This window comes from Primulina huaijiensis, chromosome 14 (assembly GCF_012295235.1).
Source record: "Primulina huaijiensis isolate GDHJ02 chromosome 14, ASM1229523v2, whole genome shotgun sequence".
Taxonomy (NCBI): domain Eukaryota; kingdom Viridiplantae; phylum Streptophyta; class Magnoliopsida; order Lamiales; family Gesneriaceae; genus Primulina; species Primulina huaijiensis.
The window spans coordinates 13,081,988-13,094,361 of NC_133319.1; the positions used below are offsets into that span (position 1 = coordinate 13,081,988).

A 12,374-nucleotide genomic window follows, 5' to 3' on the forward strand; every position below is an offset into this window, starting at 1 on the left:
TAACTATCTCTATTGTTTTCAAAACCACGGCCTCGACCACGACCACGACCACGACCAATTCCACGTCCACGTCCACGACCACGACCTCGACCAAAACCTTGTCTTTGAATTTGATTTTGGTTTCCATGTTTAAATTCACTTTTACTTACAGCATTTACTTCTGGAAATGCTGATGATCCAGTGGGTCGGGACTGATGATTTCTCATTAGTAGCTCGTTGTTTTTTCCGCCACAAGAAGACAGGCGATGGACTCAGAATATCTCGCAAATCCACACACTCTATATTGTTGCTGTAAAGTTATATTTGATGCGTGAAACGTGGAAAATGTTTTTTCAAGCATTTCCGATTCTGTGACCTCATGTCCACAAAATTTTAGCTGCGAGATTATTTGATACATCGCTGAATTGTAATCACTGACTTTTTTAAAATCTTGGAATCTTAACATATTCCATTCATCACGGGCGGTCGGAAGTATAACTTCCCTTATATGTTCAAATCTTTCTTTCAATCCTTTCCACAGAACCATGTGATCTTTTTCGATGAGATATTCACATTTCAAACCTTCATCAAGATGTCGACGCAAAAATATTATAGCTTTTGCTTTTTCTTGTGATGAAGATATACCAATTTCTTTAATAGTTTCGCTTAGACCCAATGACTCAAGATGCATTTCTACATCAAGAGTCCATGGCATATAGTTTTTCCCCGTAATGTCGAGTGCAACAAATTCGAGCTTTGTCAAGTTTGACATGGTGGTACTAAAAAAAATTATGATGCATTTTATTAGTTAATGAATATTGCAATACAAAGTAATGGATAAACAACAAATACAAGCATTCGTAAAAATAAAGAAAACACATGAGGAGGATATTCTCCGATAAGTACAAGATTCGTGAGTATTATAACCAAAATAATTAAAAATAACTTTGTGAAAGCCATCTTCTTTTTTCTTCAAAAATTTGATGAAGAATAATTTNAAAAACCTTATAGGCTTTTATACTTGTCGTATCCCTTACCGGGAGTGTGGGATGTCGTCTTAACATCCTCCCAGGATTTATAACAAGTTTTTGAAAAAATTATTTTTATTATTTCTAATAATAACATTATATTATATATTAAATATATAAACAATAAATAAATAACAGTAAAATAAATATTATTACTTTTGTTACCTTTTTCTTCTGTTTGGAGTTTGGAAAAATATGGAGGACTTTTAGAGCTTCGTGCTGATAACGTGTTGTGAAAAAGTAAAAATTTACGGTAAAAAGTAAAAATCTCAAACTCTTAAAATTATCACACTACACATTTTATAATATTTTTCTCTCAACTCAATTGTGATTTTCTTCACAAATGAGAGATCTATTTATAGAAAATTTTTACAAATAATCCAAAAATAAAATACATCATTACTTACATCATCACACACTAATTTTCAATATTCAACACCTAATTTTACCTAATTTTCAACATTCAACATTCACATTTTCAACACAAATATTTTTCACATTTTTTAAATAATTTTTCAACAATATATATATATATATACACACACACACACATGGGATCATATCATTATGATATCATTTTGGGTTTTAAATACTTAATAATTTCATGTATAATCCTTACACAGCTCATGTGCCAACAAAAAAAAGTTCTCGGTTGCATTTGACCTATAAATCTCATTGGTCTGTACATGAGCATATTCAGCAACTTTGAAATAACATGACAAGTGTTTATGCAAATCTTAAAATATCTACCTTCAAAAACTGACATTAAAATAAATTTGTCTGAAACTACTTTTAAGCATGTTAGATTGCACATCACAAAAACTCAAAGCACATTCACTAGAAACTATAGAATTCTTCTTGATAGAAAGTTTTTTGAAGCAAAAAGAGCACAAGATGAACCACAAGTTTTTATATTATATTACTAAACAAATGTCCAAACCATTTGATCCAAAAAACAAGCAGCAAAGAGAGTTTGCCTTCTAAACTTCAATAGACACAAGCAAAACATACCATGGTGCTAAAAGAACAATATATTTACTTTCTACTGACGGAAAAAAATGGCAGAAACGGCAGATCCAGGATCATGCTACTGCTCCTTCCATATCCTACCGGTAACCCGAAGTTTCAACTCTTTCCTGTCCCCACCGGAGAAGAAAAGTGCCATGTTACGTTGAATTATGAGCCCGTCGAAACTATCGCGAACCTTTTTGTGGCCATCCCTTATGCTTCTTGGAACTCCTTGCCATATGGCTTTCCTCCCATTACCCCCAACTTCAAGACTATAGCTGTAGTTTTTTGCCTCATTGTCATCACCCATGAACCGTAAAAATGCAATGTATACAGGCGCCATTCCCAGCTGAAATGCTTCAAAATGAAGACAGAAATACTGCCCAAAACAACTGAAAACCTGAGGAAAAACAGATTTAGTATGTGAACAGGAATACTTCATTCTACCCAGAAAAATTAGTCCGCGGATGCAAATTTACTAGAATTATGGCTAGTGCCTGGTATTATTTTCCATTATCGTTTATTCATAAAAGATGCATAGAGCAACATTACAAACGATAGAGCAACTTTACCGTAAGCATCCATGTGGCATTCTCGACCTCGTGTGGATTTGATTTGACATAGCGATGATTGAAAGTACTGCCATTGTGCATGTCAACTTTGTGATCATCTTTCAAGTGGTTCACAAGAAAAGGTATATCACCAATAACCGAGCATTCTGAACCCGCATAGGGACAATTGTATGGTCTAAAAGAGCATTGGGATTCATGTTTAAGCTTGCTGTAGTAAGGATAGATGTTAATACACCCGAAATTCTGATATTTACATGGAAGCTCAAGAGATGCAGCCACCTTCTCCAACGCAAGACATCTGATGTTACCAAGTTCGTGCCTGCAAGTTGGGCACCGGTTGTGTACTCTAGGTTTGCATCCAGAACACAATGTGTGACCATTGGAACACTATAATAACAGAAAAGACAGAATTAAACTTAATTCAGCTCTTGAAACCAGATTACATACAAAACTGAATTACCAACTTGTCACACATTAATTAAATTACTTTGGCCAATTCATATCTAAATATATATACTAAATTTAAAGAAGTATATGAGTTCTAATTCAATCGTCATCAGGATTACAACCTAAGACGAGAAGAACTAATGAATAGGTGTTACATGCAAGTTTGCAAGATATCAAAGAATTATATATCCAATCAATTGACGAAGAATTATGATACGGAATATGTGCACCATGGTCTATGACTTGTTTAAAGTAAAATTCTAGGAGCAAAAGTAAAATACTAAATATTAAAAAATAGTCCATATCTGAAGCAAAGAATAAAAGCTTGTAAAAAATTTCTAACAAAACAAGATATTGAGGCAATCTTTAAATATCAAGCCAGTAAATTAGAATATTTCTCACGGTCCACAAAAAAAGAACCTTGAATGTACTGCAATCCATGATTTATGACTCCCGGCTTTTTTCTAGCATTTACTTCCTAACTTACATTGGATCACCATTTTTTCAAAAAAAGAAAGCACAAATACGACAAAGCTTATTATCAACAATTGGGATAAAAAAGAAAACCAAAGAGAAGGCACAAAATTCGTATCTTTTGTTCCCATTTTTCTGTTTAAATGTACTTTAAAGGTAAAATGGTGAAGAAAAACTCAAACTGAAGCGTAACTTTTTATTGCAAATAATTTACCCCAACAATTTTAGATAGAAGATAGCTGTACCTGATGAATTGGTGGGTACATAGCATTTAGGCATACTGGACATTCCAGCAGCTCACGGACACTACTCGTGACAATCACATCTGGTTTTACAGGAGTTTGAGAGGTCTCATTGACATGTTCTCCAATATCCAACATTTCTTCATTTTGGGGTGGATCAATGACCTCAGGTTTACTTCGCGAGTCATCATAAAAGGCATTTCCACTTGCCATCGAAAGCAAATACACTTAATACCTACACAAGCCAACATGTAGGTTACAAAATAAACTAAATTTACAACTTACATAAAATGAGGCGATGAAAATACTAAAAAATTAGTGTCAACCAAACAGAAACATGGAGAGGGCACATAGTTTATGTCTGAGATTAAGTAGGGGAAGGGGATAGGAGTCATGCAGTTGGGTCGAAAATTCTGTAATTAATAATCCCCATATCCATACAACTCATAACCAATCAAATTCTGAAAACTAGAAAAAATAATTGCACTTGTTAGCATTTTCTTACAGAAGGAAATAAAATTAAATTACCCAAGTGAAAGATCAAATGGCCTCGCATCGCAACAAAAACAGAGGGCATATACCCCATTCAACAATCAATATGAAATCTATCGAAAAAATACCGCCCAGTAGCCAGATATAATCAATCACATGATGCCAAAGAAAATTCAGAGATTGCCATGGTGAAATCCTGTTAGTCCATATTCTTGATAAAACTAGAATTCCAGCGACAAGAAAACAATATCATCATAATAGGAATCCTCCATGACTTCCGCTTTTACACCCAATTAGTGATTTCACATGCAGTTCAAAACATGGAAAAAGTTGGCAACTTTATTCATTGCTTATATTAAAATTAATATTAATATTAACATAACAAATGCCCGGAAAGACAACCAAAAAGTAGATATCCTGAATCTTATATTTGAAATCAACACACGTCAGAACTTTTGGGTCCTCCCAAAAACTTTTACTCGAATTTTCCTGACCCGTGCCAACACATCACATATTCATAGAAACACAAGCTTTCAGGATGGATAGCCAATGCTGTTAAACAAGCCAAACGTCTGATTTAACAACAAGATTATGCTTTGTTCAGCACAGCATTTGAATGGTATTTCAATTTTCCGTATCAATCCCAGATCTACAAAACTCCACCGAAAACAACTCAAACCAAAAAAGGCACAAATTCTTCCTCCACCCAAAAACGCTGTAAAACAAACTAAAAATAATTTTTTAAAAAAGATAAAACCCAGAAAAAAAATATGATAACTTTGGGTAAAAAAATCAAGAACCCACACTGAAATAGATAGAAATCAGAATGGGAAGAGATTACCTGGACCAAACAATGGCTCCAAATTAAAAACCCATATCTAAAAGATAGAGGAAAATCCTTTGCAAAGAGGAAATGGGCTACGATTATTAGGGTCGACCTGCAATCCGGTAAAGTCAATATAAAGACATATATGTATATATAGAGACACATATCAAAACAATCTACGCAATAGTTTGAAAAATATCAAGAAACAAGTACGGCTGAAGTCAGCGTCGCCGTTTGTCTTGGTCTATTACATCAACAGTGATGCGCGAATCAACAAATGGAACATCAAAAAACAAAACAGTATAATTAAATTGCAGAAGAAGAAAGAAGTGAGAGAGAGAGAGAGAGACCAGGAACTTTCAATTCAAAATAAAGCCATAATGGAAACAAAAAGAAGAGGTCGAAGCAGAAAAATAGTGGCCCCGAAGTGAAGTTTTGGTCACCAAATGCAGCGATATTTTGGTCCAAGATTTACTGAACAATGAAAAATAATATTCGTATGCATTAATGGCGTCTCGTCTGGTTACCAAGTTTTGGTTCAAAATTCACCCATCGATTGAAAATGTTCATTAATGGCGTCTGATTGATTCACGAGGTTCTTTAATCGCTATCCAAGTTGGCAGTGACGCTTTGAATTGAATTCGCACATGCATTATATGTGGCGGAGCCAGAAATATGATTACACTCAACTAGAATTTTAAACTTGAATTTTAAATTCTAAAATCTTTTAATATTTTAAATTGATCCACTCACACTAATATCATATTATTCTAAAATTATATAAAATTTACAAATACATATTTTTAAAAAAAAAATTGGACCAACCGGATTAAAGCCAAGGTAAACTACCCTGTGGCTCCGCCTGGTGCCCCCCATTTCGCGGGTTCAAGCTGCTTCAAGAATCACTTCTTCATTGTTAACATTAATATTATTCATATTTCAATATATAAATCATTCACACTCGATTATGATATTTCTTGGTTTTGGAGACTCACGTTTTATCGAACTGAACCAAGAGTGCTATTTATCAAGATATTTTGGTCGTATATATCTTCTATTTGTTGCCCGAAATATAATCGAAATAAAGAATCTTTAACATGTAGTTATTTATCAAATATGTCTCACATAATTTATTCATAAAGTATCTCTTTCTCTCTTGTGCTGATATTATTAATAAATTTATTTAAATTTCAGATAACATATTATTGTATAATTTATTTTAAATTTATTATAACACTGTTTGCTACAAAAATTGTGGGCGCAGACGTGTAAAGTGTAATGCACTAGATTGAGTTAAAAAAGGAGAAGAAATCTAACTTCTAAATCAGACCTACTGTGAGCATCAAATTTGACTGTTAGTTAATAGTATCTTAAGCTAGTAAACCGGTCAAAAACAAAGCAAAATGATGAATATAACACTTCAAATTGAAGAATAAACTCATACCATAATTATGTATTTACAAAACCATAATTATTTCACATAACATAAAAATATAAATAAAGTTGCTTGAAACTGGAATGAAAAATCTGGAAAGTGTTTGAACTAAAGAGAATTATGTCTAGAAATATGAAAAATTGAACGATGAAATTGAAAGCTTGAATAATTGCTGCATGAGAATTTTTTGAGTGATAATTTCCACTTTAGTTCTATTAATTGGGTCGAACTGATTTCAGCCCGCAACATTTCTCTTCATTGTTTGTCAAAATTCATGGGCTTCTCATCAATATTTAATGGGCTCATTATATTGAGCCCATAATTTATTTTTCACAAANAAAGAATATATTATAAGATAATAAACTGCAATTCGAATTATGAATGCCAAATCATATATGTCAAGAACGAGTAGAGATTAGCAGGAAGCACGACCGGACATGATTTAACGATCAGATCGAATAATTGTTATATTGTGTAAAATAATAAGATAATACTAGCCACCGAGGCACACATGTTGCGTGTGTTATGAATATATTGAGCTCATATATTAAACATTCATGATATTACAACACCATGACACCGAAACATTTTGTACTTGACTCATGAAAGGCAGTGGAGTTCAAAGCTTAAATAAATCTGTCAAACTCAATTTGTTACCTTACATGATATATGTTTTGATCATTAAAAATAATATTCTTTTGAAGCCGCAATATCATCTCATGTGAAATAATGATAAACTTGAACGTAAAAGAAGTAAACAAATAGTCAAATGATTTTTCAAAAAATATGATAATATCATCGAAATAAAATTTATTGAATATAAAAACCCCAAATTTGTCTCTTAAATTCAGCTAATAAATTGAACAAAAACAATTGAAGCTATATTTATCTTTAGGCATTGTATGCAAAAGTTAAACACTCTGTGTTCTAGCGTAATAATAAAATTGTAGTTTGAAATGTTGTTTCTTGAAAAAATTAAAGAATAAAAAAAATATGTAAAGTAAACACCTAATCTAAAAGTCCATTATCACTGCATAAAGATTTCAAACTACATTTTGAAATTTTTTTATTTTACAAATAAATTAAATTCGTAAGCAAACCAAATAGCTCATAAGGGGTAAAAACATTACGAAAAAGAGAAAGGGATAAAAATCAAACCTTTGTAAAAATATCGACATGTTAGTGAAGTAGATCACCGAGACACCGTTTACTTACTCTAGCATAACCAACTTTAATAAATAGTAAAAGATATAAAAGATGTAATAATATTTTTTTATATATCATTTAAAAAAATATCATATGACATTATGATCACTATTCCATAGGGATCAAATTAAATGATGAGGATTTTATGATACTATTTTATAATGAAAGAACTCATAATAAAATATAAAGTTGATCTCTTTCAGCTTCACTAATGAATTGACAAAAATTCCATATAAAAATTCAAAAGAATTTATGTGTTATTGTGTAATTTAATATAGATTGACAAAGAAAGATAAAAGTAAAATCATTAGTACATAAAGGAGAATTTAATAATGAAATTGCTCTGGAATATGCAAACCTGATATCAATAAATAAATCAATTTGTTGAGCTGTAGTGATGACCTAAGAAAAATGATATGTAGTGATCCACAAAATTGAGTTATACACCTAGATAGCCCGTCTCCACGATCCTCACATGAAGATTTTATGAGTGAGATACATCCACAATAATATCATAAATTCATTCAAACACCATAAAAATATCAAACTTTTGCCTAATTGCTTAACATATAACAACTCATAAAATTTCAGTTTACATGCCTTTAGAATTTTTCCCATAACTTGATCAAAAATCACCAAATTTTCATTCTTCTAATTTTGTTGGAAAGCTAACTCATTCTAGCACATTTCAATTGTTCAACGCTTAGTGAAATTATTTGATTGACAATGCCGAAAACAACCCATACCAGCACACATATGCAAAGCAAAACGGAAGCATTTTCCTCTTCGACACATATTGGTAGAAAGTTGATAACATTCTCATGCTTGATCAAAATCGAGTTATTCCAATTGGAAGTGCAAGCCATCTCAAAACCTAACAATTCATCATCACAGAGTTATGCCAAATAAAATCATATAATTCAACCTCTCATTCTAACGTACATTTGCACACGTGTTCTATGTGTAACGTAACAAATAAATAATACATACACAAATTTTTTATTATAAAGCGATGGAATGAAATTTTTTTAAAAAAACTAAAGGTTGTCATTAACATGTGAAAACTGAAAAACTCAACATAATTACTGTTAGCCACTCAAACACATACACCTCTCTGTGTATGAAACTCTTTCAACAATACATACACAAAATACTTTCAGAAAGTTTAGTAAATAAATTGACAGACCCAGATACTGTAATCCAATGGAGATAAAAGAATAGAGCATTAAAGCATGTAAGAACTCTCAAAATCCTATTAAACAAAACGATATTAATATTATGAGTTGGAATAGAGGAAATCAACGCAAAATTAGTAGAATTTGTTTGACATCAAAATAATTAGGATAATAAAAATCAAGAAAGAGAAAGCAAGCAGCGACACAGTACTTTTAATGTTCTCCTCTAACGACATGTCTTTTAAAATCTAAAAACTTGAAACGTACCTGGTATCATCACTTATAAATCAATCACATACAATATGTTGAAAGACCAAATAATTAGGACTTTCATCAAATCAAGCTAAAAATGTAACAAAATACAGGAAAAACAATTTTCGAGATCTGGCATAATGAGGGAAGGGAGAAAAAGGTAACTTGGTGGAAATATAATTAACTAACATGGGTCTTTGAGAAAAAAATCTTATTGTTCTTTCAAATTCAGAAGCAACCATACATAAGATTTTCCTAAAAAAGTAACTTTTAATATTTGAAACTATGCTAAACTACAAAAAAAACCACCACCAAGAACATCATTTTTATAAAGAACCCAACTTTACATTAAATATTTGCAGCTTTTAAGAAAGAAAGCAATGAGAACCCATTAACTACATATTGAGCCAAAAACATTTGGAGCATCAAGTGTGATGAATCCAATACACAAACACATGTAGTCGAACACCAATAGAGAAAAATCAATAAAAACCTACACAAATAAAAGAAATAAATTGGCAATATTGTGGTGAAAACACATTTTATAATAACTTAAGTACAGGAAGCAGATAGAAAACATCAATTGTGCAAATACCTGAGCATCAAATATTTTATTTCAATCGCGAACTAAAAAAAAATCATGCATCATCATGCAATTTTTTTTTCAATCACCCGTTAAAAAATGAGCAATATGAATAAAAAATGTAGAAGTAACGGTTTCCATCTAAAAACTTAAATAATTAAACTTCAGACCTTTAAAAGAGGAAAACAAAAAGAAAACAATGAAAATCATTAGTTCCAACATCAACCAAAAATCTATACCCTCCGAATATTTTTCACATAGTTAACCAAGAAGTCATCAAGAAAAAGTGAGTTCAAGTCCAAAAATCTGTACGTGTGTTTCAGCATGCTATAATTTGAGCAGAGGTCGATCCATGTTTAAAGAATGAATTTTAATTGTGATTGTCTTGTTCGTAAACTCCAATTTTATCAGTAAAGTATAATTTGCAGCAGTTTGTTGCAATTTAAAATTCATATTAATTAACATGAAGAATAAGAGAATGTGAAATTCCATGTAAAAATTGGATTTAATTATGTGAGTAGATTACTTGTAATGTTGCTTTCCTAGCTCGTAATCTCAAATTTTTTTCAGTAAATTAAATTTTCAGCAACTTGTATTGATTCTCAAAGACTCAAACATAGATGTCATGTAAAACAAACAAAAAATTAATAAATAATAGTTCGATTCCAGTATGCGAAGATAAAAAAATACCGTCTTTTGATACAAATTTATTCCTTCAAATTACATCAGTTTAGATATTCCACATCGGTCCACAACTGATAGATATTAAAATGTCAGAATTTCCATTGTCTCTTGACTGAAAGATGTAACTTTTGTAATCAAAATGTAACGCCCCGAAAATTTTGAAGGTCCATGCAAACCACATGCATATAATTATTAAATTCCTTTGTATTTTAATTAAATGTTGTAATTGCATGGATTAAATATCTTGTGCATATTTGCATGTTTAAAATATATTTGTCTACATGGTTGCATTAAAATGTAATTTTAAGGGTTATTCGAGTTGCGATCGAGGAACGGAAACCGATGGCTGAAAAATAGAAAATGTTTTTATTGGTTAATTGTTTTTAATTATTTAAATTAAGGGTGATGCTTTTTCTTATTTTTGAAAATATGGGGTTTTGAGATGATTTTATACGCCGGAGCTTAATTTTTATCGGTGTTGGATTTTTAACAAAAACGCGAACGTTTTGGCAACACGGCTAATAAATTCACAAACTTATTCAAGCAAAATTAATTTTAATATTTTAATTAAGCACTAATGAGCTTAATTGGGCCTAATTAATCCACTAATGGGCCTAAGCTTAATTAGTTACTTAATTAACTATATAATATGTAATTCTACCCCATAATTCCTAAAAAAAAAAAAAAAAAATCCCACGCCCCACAAATCTTCAAATTCTTTTCTCTCCCTTCAAGTCACGGCACACACCTCCAATTCAAGAAAAAAGTTTGGGAAAAAAACAAAGAAAGCATTGTTAATTGCTAGGAAAATTCAAGCCGTCGTTTCCTCGTCGTCGTTCTTCAATCGTCAACGTTTAATCGTGCGTTTAAAACGCAAAAGCACGTCATATTCTTTCTTTCAATCATCTATCACATCATAATATTTATTTGAACATGTTTTGAAAGGAAACAAGGCACTCAAATTATAATTTTCGCCACGATTCATATGCATGTGTGTAATTCTTGGTTGTTGATTCAAAATCATGTTTATATGATGTTTAAGGGGCTGCCATGAAATAGGATATGAATAAGCATGTTTTTCCACAAGTTTAAAGGTCTATAATCGCACACAAAGCAACAAAACGCTGCACGAAGACAGAAACGTTAAGCTGGAAATCCATTCACGTATGTGTGTGTTCAAGGGGCTGTGTGTTCGGTTAAAGGGTAAGGGGATGCATGGCTTGGCGTTGGCTAGACCAGGCTGGGCTATAGTCACGTGAGGGGTCAGGGAAAGAGTCCTAGCCACGCTAGGACTCGAACACCAAGGCTGGGAAGGAGTCCTAGCAAGCTAGGACTCCAACCCGTGAGTTTCAAAGGGAAGGAGCGCAGGGTTCATGAGATGGGCAGGGAGTGGTGGCTCGGCTTGGGGGCTTAGGGCGGGGCCAGGACGAGTCATTAGGGTCCTAAGAGGGTGCACAAGGGTCTGGGCAGGGGCTGGTGCAGCCTGGTTGGTTGCTGGTCGAGTAGGAACATGATGAAGCATGGAAAAGCATGTACGCGCGGGGATGCTGCCACTGGTTCAGTGGTTTTCTGCTCACGTCCAGGGGCTTGGGTTGGTCTGGGTATGGCCTGTGCGTGGTCCAGGGAAGGTTAGGGTCATGGGTGGTGATGATACCCCTGTAAGAGCTCGGGTCATGGATGACCCGGGATATCAGATGGATTCCCAAATCAGGGTCAATCTGCAGGATGGATTCTTCTGAAGCCGGGCAGGTGCAAACCCGGGCTCTACTCCCCGGGCAACCAGACGTCCGGACTCTTATATAAGCCCCCGGTAGGCATTCTAACCGGGCTACTTCGATATGAGCACCGCACTCGAGTACACTAGCAGAATAGGATGTGGGCGACCGTCCTATCTCTGACACTAATCCAAGTGGTTGACAAAGTCAGACAGGCGGGATGTGACTAGTGTATGATTTGACATGTCAGAATGTA

The 12,374-nt window shown here is 33.1% G+C and overlaps 1 protein-coding gene across 4 annotated transcripts; it reads right to left on the reverse strand.

Moving 5' to 3' along the window:
* Positions 1–1,893: 1,893 nt before the first annotated feature.
* LOC140957433 (E3 ubiquitin-protein ligase DIS1-like) lies at positions 1,894–5,542 on the reverse strand. Of its 4 annotated transcripts, none has more exons than XM_073414672.1 (5): positions 5,419–5,542; positions 5,084–5,180; positions 3,754–3,985; positions 2,588–2,974; positions 1,894–2,415 (listed from the first exon to the last, which is right to left on the reverse strand). In XM_073414672.1, the coding sequence occupies exons 3-5, from the start codon at positions 3,961–3,963 to the stop codon at positions 2,095–2,097; spliced, it is 918 nt and encodes a 305-aa protein (XP_073270773.1). In that variant the 5' UTR covers positions 3,964–3,985; positions 5,084–5,180; positions 5,419–5,542; the 3' UTR covers positions 1,894–2,094. The 4 variants fall into 4 exon arrangements, with proteins under 4 accessions (XP_073270773.1, XP_073270772.1, XP_073270775.1 ...); XM_073414671.1 differs by having other exon boundaries at positions 5,282–5,420; XM_073414674.1 differs by lacking the exon at positions 5,419–5,542 and adding an exon at positions 4,688–4,794 and having other exon boundaries at positions 5,084–5,412.
* Positions 5,543–12,374: the final 6,832 nt, after the last annotated feature.